We start from the raw sequence: 22483 nt of genomic DNA on the forward strand, positions 1-22483 counted from the left end.
GGGAGCTGCTGTCCCCCGGCTCGCTGGGTGCCGGGAGAGGCTGGGTGCGCTCGGTCCGTGCTCTGCCCAGCGCGCTGTCCGTGCTTTTCACCTGTCTCTGTGTCTCCCGTACTGGCCTTCCCAAGCCATCAGTGTTCTCCCCTGAACTCATGCCTGAACTTTTGGACTTCTACGGACATTTTCTGTGGTCGTGTTTTAATGATGGGTTGTACTGCTCGCTTCCATATGGAAGGAAGGCTGGGGTAGCACTATAATTTTTGGCACTACTGTAGGAAATGGAAACTTGGAATACCAGTCATGCAAGTATGAAATACCATTATGGTATGTAAAGGGTTGGAAATTTCTGTCATTCCAGTTAAGGATCTGTAAATACAAATATTTTTGCTCCCCTCTTTTTTTGTTACCGAATGTTACTTTGCTCTTTATTCATCACAAGTAGTATTCCCGCTAAAGTGAAACATTTCTTGTTGTCAAGGGACTGGCTTTTTCAGAAGTCTTTTCAGTATCTTGGGGGGAAAAAACCCAACAAAGGCTCAGTTCAGGTGCACTTTAAGAAACTCTTTAGTTACTCTTTGTTAGGGTGGGGCTTTTTTTACTGAAATTGCAGTTGTTACATTTAGTTTCGGTTCAGGAAAAGTCGAAGTGAAACTTTCAGGACTCAAGTCACTAGGATTGACAAGCTCTTCCTTGGTGTGGGATACTCCAGTCTTAAAAATCCCAGCTCATCTAAATAAGCTTCTTGCTCCTCATGTGTGAGTCTTGATAAGTCCTTTGTTTTTCTCTTTCTCTGATGCAGTGTTTGGCATTAGCTGGAGTCACAGCATTGGTTTGGTTCTTGTGAAGTGTTTATGGAAAAGGGGAATTCATCTTGGCTGAGCAGATAGTTGGGATTCCTTTCAAAGGTACCAGAGTGGCCAGCCAGGATGATAAATGGCCAGTTTGGAGCTGTATTAATAATGTTACATTTGTGTTTTCTGGGTTGCCTTAAATTTGTGAGAACAAAGTTGGAAGAGAAATTACATTTCAAAATGTTCAGAAATGGGTAAGATTTCTTTTTGGAGAATGCCTCTGCAGAATTCCCAGAACATTTACATTGTCATCTAATTATGACTGACAAGGTTAGCAGGTTCAGGGAAGCCCAGGAAATATAATTTTTCCCTGAAGCAAAGTAACTCCCTGGTTTTGTGTCAGCTAGCTTACTGCCTACTTTATGGCTTTTCTGTGCTTACTTTGCTGTCAACACCTTCAAGGAACAGAGGTTTTCATTTTCAAGTTAATAAAAGTGAAAATTTTCCATGAAATTTGATATTGTGGGGTTATGTGTCTTGATTAAACTTCAAAAGTTATTTTATGTGCAAATAAAAAGGTAGAAGCAGTCCTGTGCCTTTGAGTCTGTGTGTTGCTGCAGTCCCTCAGACAAGTTCCCAGTGTCCTTTAGTAGTCTCTGAAGCACTCTGTGCATGGAAAGAAGAATGTGTGACAATTATATCACCCAGAGAGATTGTACACCAGCAGTTATTGTAAGAGAACTGGATTAATTAATGTCTACAGTGGAATTTTTTTGAAACAACTTTTTAATGTTACGTTGTTAACTTTAATTCTTCTGGTTTTCCAAGGTTACTTTGCTACCTCTCCAATACTCGTGCTCAGTGCGTGTTTCCTCTTGTGTGATACGATATCTATGGATCATTCTGTTCACATGAGTTAAAATTCAGTGTTATGCAACAGCTCTGTAGTACTCCCATGTTTCTGCTGCCAAGGAGACACTTCCTAATGCAATTGATTAGGAACAACTGTAGTCTTTCTGGTTTGGGAGTGGAAAAAAATTGCAGTCAGAGAGAAGGGCAATTCCTTAGCCTGTTTTCCTAAAGCAACAAGGGAAACAGGTCAGATGTACATATATCCATTGGCCCTTTTCCCTTAATACTTTCTGAATCCATTGACTCTTTTCCCTTAATACTTTCTGAATCCATTGACTGGTATTAATTAATCAATTAATTTGACAGTGGGCAGCTGTGTCTTGCAGACCATTGGCAGGCTGAGCAAAGACGGGCTGGAGCTGTGCAGGAAAATGGGGATACTGAAGTGTATGGGAAGATGGGATGCAGCACTTAGGAGGTACCAGGAAATATTTCAGTGGGAGTGTTTAATAAATTGAAGGCATTTCAAGAAGGGGGGGGAACTGAGGATGCAGAATGGAAATCACAGAAAGCTAGATTCTGTAGATTTACTATTCTTCTTTTAGTCATGATATCCATTAAATTGGAGCAGACTTTTATGTAGATAGCTGTCACTGATTCTTTTTGCTTGAAAAAAAGTGGTGCATTGCTGCACTGCCTTCCAAAAGACAGTGTTGTCATAGTCATTTGCTCAGCACAGGCTGAGTCCCCATGTGGGACACTGGGAATGGGGCCTGCCAAACATTGCAACTTCAGATATTAATGTCCGTGCCAAGATTGCTCAAAAAGTTTTTGGTTGTTAAGCTAATCAGCACTGAGCTGGCACTGACATTCACAGGCGGTGTTTGCCATCTCTCCTTGCCAAAATTAGCTGGTATGAGTGCTGTCATATTTATTGTATTTGTGTGTAAGTTTGGCCAACTTCCCTTTTAGATTGGTTTGCAGATGTGGTTGGAAAGCACTTACATTGTTTCAGATACACTGACTTACTTCCCATTAGCAGCCTGATGTGTGAATAATGGTCATAATAACCATAATAATACTCTGCAAATTGAGGGTTGCTTTTCCTTGCAAAAGATCTTTTCTTTGAGATACAGTTTCATTTCTGCCCAGATCATTCTGGTAATACCTTTTTTTTTTTTCCTTCTCCCTCATATGATTCATGTATACAAAATTCATATTCAAGGAAGACTTATGTCTTAGGTTTCCACAGTTAATGAACATAACTATTTCAAACTATTTTGTGTGTATAAACATGTGAAGTTCTGTGATGATAAACATCGGTAAATATTTAGAAGCCTGAAAAGATTATAGTAAAATGAACTGTGTGGGCTGAAGCTGAATCCCATTCAGCTGTGTAAGGCAAGCCTGTAAGGTCAAGTTATGAACCATTATTTCCTTGGTATCCCTTATTTGTATTGAGCAATTACATGGATAGGCCTTGAGAAGGATTTATACTTTACATGAATCTGTCTTTGCTTTTGTGTATAAAATTTAAATATCTTTTGTGAACTTTGATTTTTTTAATTTTTTTTAAATCATTGACTTTTTTATTAGTTCTCCTGATGTGCCACTCTATCTCATTTATACCCCAAAGAGTTGAATACAAACATGCTTGATATCTAGCTGCCACTTCCCTGTCATCCTCAGTTGCTGTTGGATATTTTAATAATTGATTTACATATAGAAAGTGGCTCATAAAGTTTTAACTGATGATGTTTGGAAAACCTTTTCAATTGTGCAGTCCCTCACATCCTCTCCTAGCCTTTACTCCCTCATCTCCTTTCATTCCTGCCTTTCCAAAAGCAGTGTTCTGTGAGCACCTCCATGCTTTGGGAACTCCTTGTGCAGGAGATATTCATGCCAGTGTGAGAAGTGACTCTTCTGGCTGTGGTCTCTTGTTGGGGTTTGGGAGCAGGGACAGGTGCTCTCCTGCTGCCTCTCTCACTTTACTGACCTTGGCTCAAATTACCTTGCTGGCTGACTACCTAAGCAGGATGTCATGTTCATGTTTATTACAGTACTTTGAACATGAATGGAACTACAAACATTGAATCATTGTAGGAAAATGTGAATGCTGACTTTGCCTAATGCAGTGCTAGCCCAGTGCCATAACCTCATAGTGCTTTGTACCCACTGGCTTGCACAGGGCGTGCTCTTACTGTGGACATCCCCACCAACTCCCAGAGCCTTGTTGGTGCTTCCTCTGTGTCCCCATGTTTGTCAAGATGAGACATAACTGAACCTGCCTTGCCTATATACCAAAGAAATCGTGGAATTAAAAAGTTGTGAGAGAGGAGCATGATCTGATATCCTTTCTGTTCATGTTTGTAGATCTTACTAATTTTAAATATTATTTGTGTGCCTGAGGAGAGAAAGGGGCATGGGAGAAGTATGGGAATATACAGCAGCAGCTGAAGTTTTGAGTTTCTAGAGCAAGTAGGAGGAACTAAGCATGGTGCTGGGAGCCTGCTTGCAGGCAACAGCCCTGCAAAGATGTAACTACGTGCTCAAGTTCAGTGGACAAATTCACAGCCTTTCCACGGTGTATAAAATGAATCATAGTTAAATATTGGCGGGATGAGTGTTTTAGCAGCATGGAAAACAGTGACGGATTAGGTTTGCTCTATGTGAAGGGCTTTCTCCGATTATAGTAGGTTATATTTCCTCATGAAAAAGACCTGTGTTCTTGTCCTTATTACTCTTTGAAAGATGTCTTCAAAAACTTATGGCAGCATGAACATAATCCTGTCAATAGGAAATACATAGCTATGTGGTAGGTTGTATTAAATACAATTTTCTCAAATTTCTTACCAGTTGCCAGATCTAATTTACAGGGGGAGATGTATATTATAAGGATATATTTTGGTCATGGGATCTCCTTCTTTTAATGCTGACCAAATGTCCTGTGCCTCTCTTTACAGCTTCCAGCTACAGTTTTATTCTGAGCATTAGTGAAGAGGAAGCCAGGGTGAAGGCTCTGAACGAGTACCTGAGCACTCGTAGTTATATCCAGGGGTTCACATTTTCACATGCAGATGTGGAGGTGTTCAGAAAGTTTTCGGGGCCACCTGTGGACCAGTATATCCATGTTGTCCGGTGGTACAGACACATAGAAGCAATCTATGATGGCAGCAGTGAAAAAAATGAGCCTTGTAAACTTCAAACAAGTGAGTAATATGAAACTGGCGGGCAGGTTATAGACTAGCTGACATTGTATTGGTTTTTATTGCTGAGAATTCCCAGAAGTTCCCTTTCATACTCTCTTGCACGCCTTAAAATTTACGGTATCAATTTGTATTCAAAGTCATAACATTATTCTTGCATACAGTTATTGTGTAATTGATAGATCCTGACCTATTTGGATGTAAAAGCTGTTATCAATTTTTTTTTAATGTTAAAATTCCTCAGTGTACAGAATTCAATTATGTGTATTTTCTTTAAAAAGCTGGCTCTCTTCTGGTTTGTAAAAAAAAGTGTGGGTTTAGGCTTTTTCCTGGAAACACCAAGATTTGCTCAGTCCACTTTTTGCCTTTCAAGGTTAACGAAATAGTTGTTGTATAATATACAAATTCACCATAAAATAAACTGAATACTTCCTCTTACGATTGTTGTTAACCCTGAACTTCACAAAGAATATTTGAGGTTCTTTTTTAACCCTCATAAATTTGGCGTGCTGATGATTTGAGGAAGTATTAACTGGTTAATCTAGGTCATTGTGTAAGCATGGGCAGGCATTTTTGGGAGCTGTGTCACTCTCCTGAGGTGTTTCCCAATGAGCTAGTCTAATTTTACAGTGAGATCCTTGCTCAGGGAGTCATGAAATAATGAATAATAACAACACAGAGCTGTTGTATAGTGCTTGCAATACTTACAAATGTATGCATGTCTGTCATTCTTGCTGATGGTTGTTGACTAGTATTACTCCAATGCCATCTTCTCACAACTTCTTACCATTTGTGTTCTCAGTTCCTAACAGACCAGCAGTTAAAATCAGACTGCTGTAGGTCCTGTGTGTGTTGTGTGTGCCTGCAAGTGTTAGTGCTGGTTATTATTTCCTTCCAGCAGAGAAGGGATCTCAGCTGCACCCCTGGCTCTGTAGTAGATTTATCCACTAACTACAGATTGTCTGTAGATTTCCATGGATCAGGGTGGAGCCATAAGAGAAAAGGTTTCCATTTTCCTGACCATGAAATCTTTACTGTTAAGTCTCTCTTTCTGAAGGGTTATATCTGCATGATTGGTGCCTGTGTTTCAGGAGTCCTGGAATGGTGTTCTGCAGTGTTCACTATGAAAGTAACACACGAATCTGCCATACTTCTTAGACCTTGAATACTTAATTGTTGTTCTTTTTGGTGTACCAGAAAACTCCATGGTGGATTAGAGCAAATGAACTTCAGTTCAACCAGGGAAAAGGCTGTAGGCTGGCAGAGGTGTATTTGAACAGACTAACCAATATTTTACCAGCCTTTTACTATGCCCTTGGCATCTGTATAGTGGATAAAAAGTGACACCTAACTTGGAAGCTGAGAAATATGGGATGCCGTATCTGGGTTTTTCCTTATGTTCGTGTGGTTGTAACTGAAGAAAGCTTTACAGATTTATCTTTTATTAGATTAACCCACACAGGCTTCTTTCCCCGAGGGAAGCGTTGGCCACAATTAAGCATGCCAGAGTAATCTTTGTAAATCAAAGAGTAAACAAATCCATACCTTGGTGTATGACCTGTTATGGAGAGACTGCTCTTGAACTTGAGGTGTTCTGTTTAGGAGTACCTCATGCAATGAAATGTTTAGAATGGACACATATTTCCATGGCTTCATAGCATGGAGATTAAATGCAGTCCCTTTGTGAGGCAGAGTACTACAGTTAATGTATTTTTTTCTTATTTAGGCAGTTACTTAAAAAAGCAAGATGAAGAGATTAATTTTTTTATACCGTGAATGTTTACGTTACTTGAAGGTTTTCAGCCAAAATATGCATATAAAGATATTGAGAGAAACAGAGTTAATGAAGAGCACCCTGAGACACAGGATCAGAAAGGCAATTTTTTTGTCAAAGCAAATAGTTTGTATAGTTTTTAATTGCAGTTAAAATGCATACCATGAGAATTCCTAAAGACAGTGCTGTGTGTATTAAGCTGGCAAACTTGCTGTATTTTTGAATGTCCTGGTTTGCTTTCATTCCTAGTTAATGTGATAATTGGTTTAACATCATTACAGCTGTAAGCAGCCCAGTGCACAGCAAACTACAACTCATGCCCATACTTCTCTTTGAAAAAACCCCATGAGTTTAACAACTGTGTTGCTTCTTAAAAATTTAGGAGAAAACAAATGCAATAATGTTGTCACTAATATTACCCTGGGCTTTATCTACTTTCCTTAATGGCAAAATGTAGGTTCTTGCTGAAGTGGAGCATATTTGTGGTAAACTAGTGTGTTCAGAAATGCCTTGTGTACGTAGTAAAAATGCATGATAAAAAGCTGAGGTTGTTTCTAAGCCTTTCTGTCTCCTCTCCCTCTCACACTGAGTGCACATACTCTGTCAATATTGGCTGTAGACACCACCTCTGGACTCTGGAGATATTTTGCAAATTCTGTGTGAGATCTGTGATGTGCCATCACAGTAAAATCAGTGGCGTTGCAGAAAGCCCAGGACTGCCATAACACTTCATTAATGATTCATTGAATTTCAAAACTCTTGGTAATACTTTGCCTGAATTGCATGCTCTTACTTTTGTACCCTCTTCCTCACTGCTACTTGGATCAAAAGCTAATTGGAATGGCAAGTTAGAGAGTAGAAAATAAGCTAGATTGAAATAATTTACTTTGGTTTTGGTGGCTTTGTAGGAGGCTCTAACAGGAGTAGCTGGATTACTAGGATTGAAGCTGCTTTCTCCATTTAGATGTGGGGTTTTTTTCTTCTGAAATAATGATGTGATAAGGAGAAAATGCTATATTGCAAATATGTTTGTGGAAAGTGTCTTTTCAGTTTTCTTTAAACTACTTTTTCTCCTAGGTAAAGGCAAACGTGTGCAGCCCCCCTGGTCTCCCCCTGAGGGGACAAAACATTCTAGGCTCTGCCTCTACAACAGCCTGACTCGCAGTAAGGTGAGTAAATGAAAGTGGAGATTTCCCTAGAAACATAAATAGAGCAGTCATCAAATGCTTGTTTCTGAAGTGTTTGCCCTATCAATAGTCAGGTCTCTGGGTTGTATTCTGTGGAATGTTAACAAGCAGGGGCGGAAACTCTGTGCCAGTCAAGTGCATTTGCTGGGCAGGTGTAATACTACGTAAACTAAGTACATGTACGCTACACATGTGTGACTCTTTGTGCATATTGCATAATATTCAGTTCCCAGTTTCAAGTCGTCATGCAAAATAGCCAGACATTCAACTGTAATACACATAAGTGTTGGCAGTGTGAGCAGAATAAAATCACAGTTTCTTTATTCAGATATTGCCTGTGTAAAAAAAGTCTCACCAATTATAGTTGAAATATAAAAAGTGTAAAACTTCTTGTGGTCTTGTTTGAAAGTCCTTTGGGAAAGAGGAAATATTAAGAATATCAATGTATCATGGGATGTAGTATTCAAGTATCTGTGAACTGATTATAGTGTGTAATCCTTTTCAGTGCAAAAGAAAGCTTTTACTAACAGTTTGAATAGTGCCCTGCCTAGTCCAAATCCTTGTAACCTGATACCTTGATTGATAAGAATGCATAGAACATAAGCAGCCACACCCCATTATCTCTCTTACAGGATAAAGCTAGTGGTGGTCTTTTCTTACAGTAAAATTGAGAATGGAATTATTTGTTTTTTGTAATTATAATCCATGTTTTCATGTTTTAATCTCCAAATGGGGTGTTACTGGCCCAAGGTCATGTCTTTAATTTCTTCTGACCACTGTACCTTCCCTTTCAATTTAGGAAATATTTCAGCCTCAGAATGGAAGAAAGGTCTTGTGGTATTGCTGTGGTCCAACAGTTTATGATGCTTCTCACATGGGACATGCCAGGTACTGCATTCCTTACTTTGACATAGGTGATAACAATGCCTAGTGGAAGCAAAAGACTATTAGTAAAAGGTATTCTTTAGAGGAGTGTTTTAGTAGAAAATGGTCTCTTTCAACTCAATGCTGGCAATTTAAGATTAAAAGCATGTTATAATATTTTATCATTGTGGGATTAAAAACTAGTAGATGGGGGCAAAGTAAAACTGCTGCACAGTTACTGACTGAGGTTAAAATTATTTGATACAGATATATGATACAAGTGTTCACTAAAAACACCCCTGTATCTTTTTGGTTTTAGGTCCTACATCTCATTTGATATCCTGAGAAGAATCTTGAGGGATTATTTTAAATACGACGTTTTCTATTGTATGAATATTACAGATATTGATGATAAGGTAAGAGGTTTTTTTAAATTGCCATCTAAAATACTCTACTTTTAGAATGGAAGTCAGAGAGTCACATGTAATTGCCACTTGATAAGCCAAGATAAATCTTACACTTATTAACTGAGATGTACATTTTGTACACAAAGGCATTGTTTTTCTCAATTTTTTGGCACTCCTATGGTAGCAAACCCTATATTGTTGTATATTAATGTATATTGTCACAAATAATGAAGTCTAAGTATTTACAAAGATAATTTATTTTATTTGCCCGTTGAGATAATTAATTGACTCTGTTGAGGCAGTCGATCAACTGTGTATGGTGTGTTTAATTTGTCTTCTTATATGTAATTCTTGTAGCTTGTTGAATTTATAGATTCTGAAATGCCTTTTGTACATAATAGATTTTATCTGCTCTCTGTATAACTACGTGTCACTTCACAAAAATATTTCCCTGTTTCTGTTTTGCAGATCATCAAGAGAGCAAGACAAAATTACCTTTTTGAAAGATATAGAGAGAACAAATCAACCCCAGATCAGCTACTTCAAGATGTTAGAACTGCCTCAGAGGTGGGTGTGGTAATCTCTGCTTATGTTTTAGGTTCTCATTCAATAATGTACAAAAGCATCTAAAAAATGCCTCAGATTTTGCTACCTCTGTAAACTTTCTGCTTGTTTTAGTTTTGGTGCCACACACATTAGAATTGTTATTTGAACTGCACATCACTTTGATTTTTACATTGTTTTAGAATTGACAAATTCTTTAAAAGACATTCCTGATTTCTGTGATCTTATTTGTGAGTGCATGTATTGCTCAAACAGCATTTGGAGGTTTGTGTGTTAGAATTCAAACTTTAAAAATAATCCTTTATAAGAGTTTTTAAACAATGGTATATCCATAATCTTTTAAAGCTTGGGAGGTTTCCCTTTTGTACCATTGATGACCTTGGAAAGAAAAGGCTCGAAAGCTTTAAGGATTTAATAAATTGTGTATTCAGGACTGAAGGTGAGGGAAGGTGATTCTCTGGTAATTTTTAGATCTACATATCCCAAAGAGATTATCATTTTAATGAATTGAATACAGGCCTGGGAATAGGAGGCCTGGAAATTTTGCCCAACTATCTTTGCCTGACATAGTCTCTAAACATTGCATTTAATCTCTCTCTGTTTCACATTAAAGCTTGTCCTTTTCAAATTCATGGTAATCAGCTGTGTAATTAAGGTGACCAGCTGCACAGAAAATGAAAACAACAGTAATTGTGATGATAATGTAGTAATTTATGAAGTCTTTCTGAAAAAATTAATTTGGATGCAAACTAAAATCTTGTGATTGCACCTTTATTTCTGATGAGGAGCATGTTTCATGTTTCAGTAGTTGAAGTCAAAGCTTTTTCTATGGCATAATGTCTTATCCATCACTAGCAAGGTACTGTGTGGCTAAGATAATATTCTGTGTATGGAGCATAGTGCTACTGTACTGCAGCTGGCTTTCTAATTTTTTTATTTTTAATTGTAGCCCTTTTCAGCTAAACTAAATGAAACAACAGACCCAGATAAAAAGCAAATGTTGGAAAGAATCCAAAATGCAGTGAAGTCTGCTTTTGACCCTCTGCAAGAAGCTGTGCAAGCAAAGCTCCCTGCTGAAGAGATCAACAGATGTCATGAGGTATGTTTGGAGCTCCTCTTTATGTTTTATATTTGGCTTTTAATTGTTAGGAGGTTTAAAGATAGTATGTAGCTTGTAGTGATTCCCTGAAACATTATGGAACCTTTTATTCATAAAAAGAGGAAGAGTGCAGCTGAGAATGTTTTAGTACTTCACATTCAGTACAGGAAATTTGATTCTTCAATTCAACTACAGAGTTTTTGGATGCTGTTTTTAGCAATTACTTTTTTTTCCTCCCACTGTGGTAATTGTTCAGTTTTACCTTTCCAGTGAGGATTTTGCTCTTGCATGTACTTAGACTTTCTCTTTGACTTTTTTGTCTTGAGGAATTAGTTTCATTATAGGTTACTGAGCATGCATTTCCAACACTCCAATACTGATGGCAGTTTTCTACACAAGTGTTTCTGTCTCTGATCAGGGAAGAAAGTACCTCCCACAAAGTTTTGATCAGGATTACTTTTATTAAAGACAATTACATTTAGTGACAAATAATCATGTTGACTTTATTGGGCTTTGGTTCTGTCCCAGTAACCAAGTCAGTCAATGTAATTAGTGTCTTTTAGTAAATGATTTCCATGTCCATTTTCATTTCTCTTGCTTTCAGATTATTTGTGGTAAGTACTGTGGGGTATGCATGGGTATGTGCTCCCTTCTTGAGAAGACTCTGTCTCTAAATTATGGGGTCTTTTTAAAAGGCCCATCTATTCTAGTAAGAAGTGCCTTTATAAGAGTATATACTGACCTAATGGAATTTTAAAAACAACTAAACTCTAAGCAATCACACCTTCTGCATTATATCTCAGTGTAAGAAATTGTAATCTTTTAATATAAGACTAAAAGGTATCCTTGCTGATGTTCAAATTAGTCTTTAGGACACTTTTTAGCAATGTGCATAATAAGGCTTCTGTTAGATTATCCAATAGCAGTGGGGGAACAGATGATGTGATATAACTGCAGGTCCTGTCTGATGTTTACAGCATAAGTTCCAGCTGCCTGTTTAAGTGATCAGCATCAAAACAGATATCACATATCAGTTTATCTTCCTTGCTCTGGTTTTTTCATCTATATTTATGAAGGGCAGTATGATGAAAATGTGGTAGAAACATGGAGTACTCTGTACTCATAACTAAGTGTCTCATTGCAAAGGTCTTATTCCTTAAGCAGACCTCTCTCTGTTCAGAATAAGATCTTCCTGCAGAATTTAAACAGGGCAAGTCTTTGATCAGTTGCTCTTATCATTATTGTTTTCTAGACACTGTTGGAAGAAGCCAAAGATTTGCTGTCTGACTGGTTGGACACAAAATTTGGCAGTCAGGTGACTGACAATTCCATATTCTCAAAGCTCCCCAAATTCTGGGAAGGGGAATTTCATAAAGATATGGAAGCACTCAACGTAAGTAAATGAACTGTTTTCTGTTCTAAAAATGTATGTTCTATGCCCTACAGTACTCAGAATACAATTTAGCTCCTTAATAGCTTTCAAGAACCTCATATTTTAACCTCACTGATAGAGTATTTCCTTTAATTTGAATAGGTAGATCTTAAATTAGCACCTGCTCTGTTTTCATCCCCACAATCTTAAATCCGTTGTGGTTGTTGCACATCACTTACTTGGTGATCAGGTTTGATGTGTGCTCTCCATGCCATCCCCGTGGTGTAACATGGGCAAATAATCATAGACTGATCCAGAAATTTGAGCTGGAATCTGTTGGCTGCACAAGAGATCCCTGCCAACCTCAGCATTTAGTCTGACTACTTAAGAGGCTTCAGCCACTAAGAAGTTATGTGATGATAACCATCAAGAAGAGATTTGTCTGTTACAGATGAAATGCTGTGTCACAGGCAGTGGTTCAGGTCAGTGAAGGTTGATTTATTTACCTGCAAATCAGAGGGACTTATTGCCTCTTCTGTCAGAAGTGCTGCCATCCCCTTAAAAGCTGAGGAAAAAGTGGCCACAGCACATTGTTTCAGAGCAGAAAGCTTGAGGTAGGAGTGTTAGATTTTATTATCACTTGCTTTTGAGCAAATCTGTAACCAATAAATAACACATATATTTAGTGCATATTTGCATGTGTGTATATATATATATATGTATATATATAATTCTACTTTTTATCTCTAGGTTTTACCTCCAGATGTTTTAACACGGGTCAGTGAATATGTGCCAGAAATTGTGGATTTTGTGAAGAAGATTGTGGATAATGGTTATGGGTAAGTTTGCTGCTGGGTGCCAGAATAATTGCTTTCAGCACTTAACTGGGAGCTGTTTTCTCTGTTTTCATATATGATAGTAGTCTTTGCTAGAAGCAGTTTTTCATCAAATAAAGACATTTCAGATTTCTTTGCAAAAGAGCTGTTATTTCTCACCTGATGTGCTTCTTATGATGTCCTGTAGGGTGAAATCCTTGTTCATTAAAATAAAGTCAAAGTCCCATCTGCTTGAACTGTGTTTGATTCCTGGTCTTCATCAAAAATTGTCAAACATTGACACTTGACAGTTAGAAGTCAGTTGTAAATAACATAAACTTTAAAAAATGGTAATTCTTGTGACTTGTACCTGGTATCTCACCTCTTAAAAACTTAACAATAGCTGTTGCTTTCTCTTTGATCAATTTTATTGTAACTTCTAATAATTTCTCCAAAGTCTTCATATGGTAAGGCCTTAAAAATTGGACTCACCAAAGTCATCTTTACAATACTGAGCAGTACCATACTGTGAGTGGAGTTACTAGAGAACTTATGACAGTGATATTGGGGATAAAATTCAGTTAAGTTGTGGAAGAAAAATAGCTAAATAATGATCTTTTACTTTTCAGGTATGTGTCCAATGGATCTGTATACTTTGATACTATGAAGTTTGATGCCAGTGAAAAACACTCCTATGCTAAGTTGGTGCCTGAAGCTGTAGGTGATCAGAAGGCTCTTCAGGAGGGTGAAGGTAAAGATTGGCTTAAGTTGCTGAAGAAACTGATGATGTGCTGGTCTCTTCAATTGATTTCACTGATGTTTGGATCAGTCACAGTCAGAGCTTAATGATTTACCTGCTGCACTTCCTTTACCAATTTCTTTTCCAAAGTTTTGTAGCTTGAGCCAGTACTTTCCTGAAAGTTTTAAATTGGAAAATACGAAGAAATATTATTAATCCTAGGGTGGTTTTGGGTTGCTCTTTATTTGTTTGTGGGGTTTTTTGGGTCAGAATTGTGAATAGCTCAGTCATTTGGCCATAGCTCAGTTTTTTGCCCCTTCATCGGGCTCAAAGTAAGAGCAAAGACTTGAAGCTGGGTCTTCCACATGCCAGGCAAAAGTTCTCCACATCAGGCTGGGTTATTTCATGACAAATATTTGGGTTCTTCTTCCATACTGAGAACTCTTTTTTTACTTTGTAAACTTGTTGTGTTGAACTAAATCCAAATATAGATTTTTTTAAATTGAGCTATAGCAGAAGATTGACTTAAAATGCTCAGTAAATGAGATTCATTAGTTATCTTCTCCTAGAGTTGTACAATTTTAGCACATCATGCAGAAAGTCTATAAAAAGAATATTAAAAGGTTTTAATATAATACCCATAGCAGGTGAAGTCAGGACACTCATACAGTAGGTGAATTTAGCAGTATCTGAGAGATGGTGCTTTAAATGGGTATGGGGTTTTTTTCCTTTATTCAAATTCTTATAGCTGAAATCTTCTATGTGAAATAAAAGGTGCTAGCTTAAACTACCATATTTGTGGAACATGAATATATAATTTCCACCACATTACCAGTCACTTTTGTTGAATAGTTGTGTCCTTTTGCAAACAGGAGCTGATGCTGAGTGATTAATGTAACTAACCAAGAGTATGCAGGTACCAAGTGATTGCTTGGTCAGCTTCGCTCCTTTGACTCATTTGTGATGATTTTTGTTACTCTGACAGATAATGTAATTTTCACTGTTACAAGCAGCAGAAATGCTAAGCTTTGAAAGTTGCAATTAATGTACATAAAAGCAAAATACATCTAGATTTAAAGTGTATAATGTACTATATTCTAGGCAGTTGAGATTGCAAATAACCTATACAGCAGAACTAATTGAGAAGTTTAACTTTGACAGTCTTGTCTTGGATTTTTATGCTGTAGGGAGTATTGTTGACCACTTTTCGTCTTGGACAGTAGTGCAGAAATGGTAAATTCCTTGTATTTCAAGATGTTACAACAAAAGGGCCACCTAAATTATCATGAGGAGCTAACAGCAAATAATGATAGCACATCTCTGATGGTAACACAACAGTAAATGTAGCTATTGAACAAGTACCAACCATTCTGTGCAACAACTGAGATTAGGGGAAGAAATATTGTATGAGACTGTGATTGTGTGTGCAGATGAAGACAATCATAGTCTCAATTTAGATCCATCTAACTTTGGAAGGAATTGAATCTGCAGTCTTACTTATCTCTGAGTATGGGGCTTTTTCTTTCTGTATTTCTTTTTCTGTAACTGCAATATTGGAGTTGTGCCTGCTGAGAGAATGTAGACGAATCTCATGTCAAAATTTAGAAAGCAGTGCAACTGATACTTGTCAGATATTTGTCAGCCAAGCAGTAACCAAAACACAAAGGATTATCAAGGTTAATAATGAGGATTTTTGTGGGTTCAGTGATTTGGGGGTTTGTGTTTTGGGGTTTTTTAACTTTTTTTTGTGGTTTGTTTGTTTTGGTTTTTTTTTATATTTTTTTTTAAGATTCTCTTTATGTGAGATACAGCAAGGCAAATCAGTAATGCTGGTGTAAAATGTATACATTTACATTTTCTCTTTTGAAAGGTGACCTGAGCATCTCAGCTGATCGCTTAAGTGAGAAGCGTTCTCCAAATGATTTTGCCTTATGGAAGTCCTCCAAGCCAGGAGAGCCCTCATGGGACTCTCCATGGGGAAAGGTAAGGACATTATAATCAGGATTTGGATTTTCTACACTTATTTAAATAGCACAGTTACACAAGTTTTTTGGCCTCATGTCATTTTAACAATGTATAAATTGTGGAGATTCTGTATTCAGTCGTAAGATTCTGTGGGTAATGTTCATTTAATAATCTAGAATGTGTCTATCAGTCTGATACTTTTTAAGCAGAAGTTTGCATGCAGGCTCAGCATGGCTGTTACTGGTTGTTTGTCCTCTATTTATTGACAGGCTTTATCTGCAGTAAATTCTGTTTCCTTTTTTTCCCCTTGTGGTCAAAAATATTAATGTAGCTTTTAAAAGAAGATTAAGCAAGATAATCACAACATTACAGATGTATTGCCAGGCTGGTTTTTAAATGCAACACTTTCCTTTTGGGAAGCTGTGGCTGAGAATCTTTTTCTCCTAGTAACAGCATATCCCATTTCCTCAGGTGTGTAACTGAGGGCATGAGACAGAGGCAGAAGAGGAAGACAGTTACTAGTAACCAAGTAATGCCTTTTTGTTAACAGGGTCGTCCAGGTTGGCACATTGAATGCTCTGCGATGGCTGGATCCCTTCTGGGAGAGTCGATGGACATTCATGGAGGAGGCTTTGATCTCCGGTTTCCTCACCATGACAATGAACTGGCACAGTCTGAGGTGAATGAAGTGACCTTTCTGCAGTGATAAAGCAACATGCTTTGCTTTGACTGCAACTTACGCAAGTCCATAATTCAGTTTTTAAAACTTGATGTGTGTTTTGTGTAAGCACAAGTTTTGGTTTTCAGGATTTTATTCTGTAAGTTTTCTTGCTTCATGATACAGATGTAAACAGTGTTGGGTCTTTGGGTTTTGGTTTTTTCCTGCAGGCGTATTTTGAAAATGATCACTGGGTTCGGTATTTTCTGCATACTGGTCACTTAACAATTGCTGGCTGTAAAATGTCCAAATCTTTGAAGAATTTCATTACCATAAAAGATGCACTGAAGAAACATACAGGTAAAAATTATTTTGGAATAGGAATGCTTTTGATGTACTTTTAGTGGTGACTGTGATAATTTTTTTTATTCAGGGTAACTTCAGGCATCTTTCTTCTTCGATAACTTTAGAACAGCTTCCTTGTTCTTTTGATCCTTGTTGGTATTTATCTGTATGGATAATAGTGGGTTTGCTTTTTTGGTAGATGTACTGATAGTAAGAACTTTAAAGATTATGTTCTGAGCCACTGTAGTATTGGAGTCCATGAAAATGCTTTAGCTTATGATAACTTTCCTTCTTTATTTTGAAATTCCTACTAGCACGACAGTTACGGCTGGCTTTCCTCATGCACTCTTGGAAGGATACACTGGATTATTCAAATAATACCATGGAGTCAGCTATTCAGTATGAGAAGTTTATGAATGTAAGTAAGTTTTCCATTCCTTCTCCAGCTCTCTAAACTTTGTGTTGCCATATATGTTTCAAGGAATAGAACTCCAAGGATATGTAGGCCGTATTCCCAGACTGTACTTGCCTTCTGAATTCATCAGGTGGGATGTCACAGTGTTTATTTAGCTACCATTGAACACTCAAGTCTTGTAAATCCTGTGGACTGTTACATTTCTCTGCAGCTGGGTGTTCTCTCCAAGTTTTGACATCTCTGAGTAGCTTGGCACTTACACACAAGATCAGTTTCTCAGTTGAACTTGCTCATGGAACTCAGTTCAACAGAGACTTTGTAACATTTCTACCAGGTCAGACTCTACACAAATGTAGCCAAAGGGGAAGAATGAGTATTGTTCCCACTTCCTCTCCTCACCACAAATATCGAGCATTTGCCTCTATGCCTTGCAGGTATGTGAGAGGTCAGGCAGAGTTCTTGTCCCTGGTTAGTTTGGAGCCATAATTTAAACTCACATTTCCCACAAGGACACTGTACAGCATTTTGAGATTGTTGATACTGGTCTCTCCAACTGAAGCTATTCTGCTTCTTATGTAAAATGTTTGGTTTGGGCCGCAGATTAGGTTAAAATGACTTTTTACTGAGTTGGATGCCCATTTAAAACAGATGCTTGCTATAAAGCCATTTTATTCTTCAGCTTCCATTGCTAGCAACACACTTTAAAATCTGCCATAAGAACTGTTGCCTAAACTTTTTTAAGAGGTTTTTTTGTATGAGCAGTTTGGTGTTAGAATATTGTAGGGTATTATGTAGTAACAGAGCAAGAGATAAAAATGAATTGCAGTCCAACTGTGATTTACAAAGTTATTCGAAATGTGTGGGTTTTATTGTCTTGACAGACTTTCAATAGATCCTGGCTGAAACATTGTTGAACCCATAAAGTTTAGGAGTCTCATTAAGAAATAATGCCCTTTCATAGTAAGTATTGGTTATGTGTAATTGAAACTGATTTCTGGCTCTATTCTTCTTTTACAGGAATTCTTTTTAAATGTGAAGGATATTCTTCGAGCTCCCACTGATGTGACAGGCCAGTTTCAGAAATGGGAAAACCAAGAGGGAGAGCTGAACAAAAAGTAAGTGGAGCATTCCTCCTTCTCTCTGAATAGCCATTGTGTAGCTCCATGTTTATTTCTTTTTTCTTTACAAAATCATTTACAATGTGTATAGTGATATTTATGTCTGTAGAATTTCCACTTAATATCCCAAGTCTTTAAAAGCAATCAGTTTAATCTTGGGGCAGCTTTATGAGGTATAGATGAAATGGTTGATTTCCCTTTTGTTTATGTTAAGTACACTGGCATGCCTCATTGCCATGTTTGTGAAAGGAAAGAGAACTTTTCTGTTAGATAGCTGTCATTTTCTTCACTACTTGAAATCTTGCCTTCTCTCTGAGAAGTGACCAATAATTCCCAGTGGTTACAACAGGAAAAACAGAATTTTGCACATTTCAAAGTGTAGTGAGCAATCTGAGACAAGCAGAAGTTAAATGACCTGACTAAAACCACAACGGATCAGACTGCCAGTGTTTGAAAATGTGTTGTTGAGACAGTGATATCAATTTTGCTTTTATAACTACCATTATTATTTTTAATGCAAACAGCTTCCTATATGACTTCTGTTTTTTCTGAAATTTAAAATAGAAGCATCTTACATTACAGTATTAAAGTTCAGTTCACTATTGTGGTCACGAATGTTACTATTGGAGGACTAAGTGTAGATGTTTCTGTGTAGTGATATCCTCTGAAAATTTTATCTTCAACTTGAGATTGGTAAACATAACCTCTTTTTTAAAAAGGGGGGAAATAGTAAGAAATAGAGAGGTCAAAAGGGAGGGATAAAGAAGTGGGAGGAATAGAAGACATGCTTCGTGGATATTTGGTTTTGTCTCCTTTCTTCTACACTTTCTTTTTTCTTGGAAAAAGTACACTGCTTGAAACCAGAAGGCCTTTGTGTGATGAAATGGTACCTAATATACAGTATTATTTATTATACCTACTACCATGTCACTAACATGACAAAGGTTTGCATGATTTTATTCCTTTTATCTACTTGTAATATCTTCATAACAATTCACGTTGTGGTAAGTTAATTGGTGCTCCTTCCTGGAATGATACTAAACAGAGGGCTTGGTTGGTACACAGGGATAGGAGTGCAAAACTGTAAAAAAAAAAAAAAAATTAAGCACAAGAAGATACTAAATAAGCAATTTATACTGCTTTAAAAACTAAACTTGCATGAAAAGGCCAGTTGCTGAAAAACTGTTTGATGTAATTTGTTTGGATAGTTGTTGCCAATTAGATTATCCTGCCTGCCTTTGTCCATAGCAGCAAAACAGCAGTGTCACGATAATGCCTTTTTTCTTGTTCATCTGTTTTTCCTTCAAATATAAACTATGACCAACAAAAAATTACCTTACTTTTACATCCCCTTTCTCTTCTAACAGGGACTCTTCAGAGTATGTTTCAGGTTTTTTGGCATGAGTAGTTAAAAAGAATCTTTTTCTTCTTAGTTTTTACGAGAAGAAGGAAGCAATTCATGAAGCACTGTGTGACAATATTGACACCCGCTCTGTCTTAGAAGAAATGCGCTCGCTAGTCAGCCAGAGTAATTCCTACATTGCTGCAAAGAAATCTTCCAGACAGATACCAAACAGACTGCTTTTAGAAAACATCAGCTCCTATCTCACTCAAATGCTAAAGGTATGTAACAGCAAGGAGTAATGCTGTTATTGCACTGTGCAGTTATAACTTGTATTTTCAAGGATGGAGGGATCTGTACAGTCTTTCTTTAAATCTTAGAGGAGACTAGAGATCTTCCACACATCCCCCAGCCAAAACAACCCCAAACTGCAGCATATGCTGCACCAGGAACAATTTTGAGTCCTCCATGTTACGTTAATGTTTTCAGCTAATGCTCCGTTGAATAGTGGAGAGCCCCTAAGGATACATGCAAGGAAAATTAGATAGTAGAAAAAAAATGAAGTCAGAATGAGAATTCTGACTGCATTAAAGATAAATCTGAAAGCCAATGCTTTGTATGGTGTATCAATTACAAATCAAAACATCATCTTGTTGGAGTTGTGAATTCTGGCTTAAATGAGAACTATTCAAAGGCCTAGTATATGTGATTTTACTTAGTTTTCACATACCTGAGAATTGATGTATACAATCTTTTCTTTTTACCTGACCAGATTTTCGGTGCCATAGAAAGTGATGAAGCAATTGGTTTTCCTGTTGGAGGGAATAGTCAAAACATAAATGTAAGTGAAGGACAAAATACACTACACAAAATTACTGCGTCCTTTGAAAGCTTAGGTTAAAGTGATGACATTACTGATATGTAGCTGAATTACGTTCTTTTTGCTTTTAGCTTTTCAATCTGATGTAATTAATTGGCTTAGGAAGCAGGATTTTTCTTTTACAAGAGTTGGGGTTTTTGTAGGTTGTTTGATTTAATGATAGACAAATTGTATAGCAACCAGAAAAAGAATTATCTTGTCTTCTGAATGAGGAGTCTGTTTCATAAACCACATGTGAACTACAGGCAGCACATGCTGCAGTCTAAAGGCTCATTACAAGTATTTGTATGCTAAGTAGTTTCAAAAATATAATTATACAGATTAAACTTCTTTGTGGTACACCAAAAACCAGCCTGGAGGCAGCTGGAGTTTTATCCACATTTCAATCTCTTCTTCTGCTCTCATTTGCAGCCACAGTTTTTATGTGGCTTTCAAAGGCTGTTTTGCTTTAGTCACCCAGCAGTTCTGCTGCGATGCAGAATTTTTCTGGAAATACCTGAGAGGCACCTGATGAAAGTGCTGATGGGCTCTGGAATAACTGGAACATTTTCTGGTGCAGGCAGGAGAAATAACTCCATGTGAAAGCCATCAACACTTTGTTCGTGCCAAAAATCTCTTGTGGCCACATCAGTGGTGTTTTTCAAGTATTTTTCTGCATTTAAAGGTGTGACCATGCACCTTTCTGCTCCTCCTTAAAAGGACTAAATGAAACGTTTCTGGTGTAACAAAAAAGCTCAACTTTTTATTCATCAAAGGAATTGGCAAGCTTGCTTGTGGTTGAAGAATGGGAATGAACACTCATCTGATAATTGCCCATGCAAATACTTACATTAGTGTGCTGTGGAAATTCTTATTAATTATATAATAAGGAAGATGTTCAGTATTGCCTACAAAGCCCATCAACAGTGATTTTTAATTTGGCTCAGAATTATTTTGAATTTCAGAAGAAAGGAAGCACTCTAACACTTACCTTTTTAGGGAAAATGAAAATTAAATTTGTATTTAGCACTTCAAGCAGTGTTTCCAATAGATATGCTTTATGGAAGGATTGGTGATAGCTTGAAGCGAAGTCCTTTCACTCCTTGAAAATAACACTGCCAAGGGTGGTGGAGTGAGAAGAATTTTGTGCAGAAAAAATAAAAATCCCGTGCTAACACATGTTGTTCTCCACAAAAATTGGAGTTGTTATCCATGTGCAACAAGCCAGTGATTACACACTCAAGAGAGACATGGATTATTTGTTTCAGAGTTGTGCAGGCCTGGGTACTCAGTGGTATTCCACAAATCAAGCACACCAACTATCAAAACTTTTTACTACTTAAACATTTTAGCAAACAAAGGAACTAGTGTTTATTGGCTACGAGTTACATAATTCTCTTATTAATTAGTATTCTATCCTCTCTTGGTTAATAATTTTCTTGCTTCCCATGCTAATTAGTCTGCATGCTCAGTCTTTCTGTTCTTTTGAGCCAGTGGGTTTCTTGGGTTGGTGGTCCCTGAGCTGGTGGTTGGAATTACCTTTTACCCCGTGGGAGCTGATTCCAGCACAGTTGATGAGTTGGCTTTATGAGTTTTTCCCTTATCTTGGGAGTTCTGCCAAGTGTCCATGTGGCCCATAAATTCTTTGTGGCATTCTTAGTGTCCACTGTCAGTGTTCCATCCTTCTTCCCAAGTTTTGTTAGCCTCCCCTAAGGTCTGAGATCACTGTAGCATGTCCAGTCCTAAACCTTAACAAGGCAATTCTACCAACAAGTAGTTTGTTTTTCTGCCACCTGGGCATCACTTAGAGCTTGCTTGTTAGCTGCTCTCTGTTTCAGGGATTAAATCTCCCTTCTTGTTGATTAGGCTTGAAAGGATACAAAGATCAAACATTAAAGAACATCCTTTCTGAAGGAAATTTTACATATTCCACGTTTTGCAACACTGTTAGCACAGTTGTCAGAAGAATCTTGTGCTAACATCTCTTATACAGAAGATGCTTTTGTTTTTATCATCCAGGTCATTACTGGTGTTAAGCATTATAATATAAAAATGCATAATATCACAAGTGTTTTGGCTGTTTCATTAAATATTATACTGTCTCTCAGTCCTCC

At 37.4% G+C, this 22483-nt stretch overlaps 1 protein-coding gene across 1 annotated transcript in view; it reads left to right on the plus strand.

Annotated features, from left to right (window-relative positions):
* Positions 1–4535: 4535 nt before the first annotated feature.
* The window catches only part of CARS (cysteinyl-tRNA synthetase), a 29945-nt gene continuing 11997 nt past the window's right edge, over positions 4536–22483 (plus strand). Inside the window, 17 exon segments of the mRNA XM_017726613.1 lie at positions 4536–4594; positions 4596–4849; positions 7698–7789; positions 8607–8695; positions 8991–9087; positions 9547–9645; positions 10592–10741; positions 11994–12134; positions 12864–12952; positions 13558–13679; positions 15538–15650; positions 16183–16311; positions 16521–16650; positions 16950–17053; positions 18068–18165; positions 19602–19791; positions 20283–20351. Coding sequence (XP_017582102.1) covers positions 4551–4594; positions 4596–4849; positions 7698–7789; positions 8607–8695; positions 8991–9087; positions 9547–9645; positions 10592–10741; positions 11994–12134; positions 12864–12952; positions 13558–13679; positions 15538–15650; positions 16183–16311; positions 16521–16650; positions 16950–17053; positions 18068–18165; positions 19602–19791; positions 20283–20351 — 2010 coding nt within the window. The 5' untranslated portion in view covers positions 4536–4550.

This window comes from Corvus brachyrhynchos, unplaced genomic scaffold (assembly GCF_000691975.1).
Source record: "Corvus brachyrhynchos isolate BGI_N302 unplaced genomic scaffold, ASM69197v1 scaffold62, whole genome shotgun sequence".
NCBI classification, from domain to species: Eukaryota; Metazoa; Chordata; class Aves; order Passeriformes; family Corvidae; genus Corvus; species Corvus brachyrhynchos.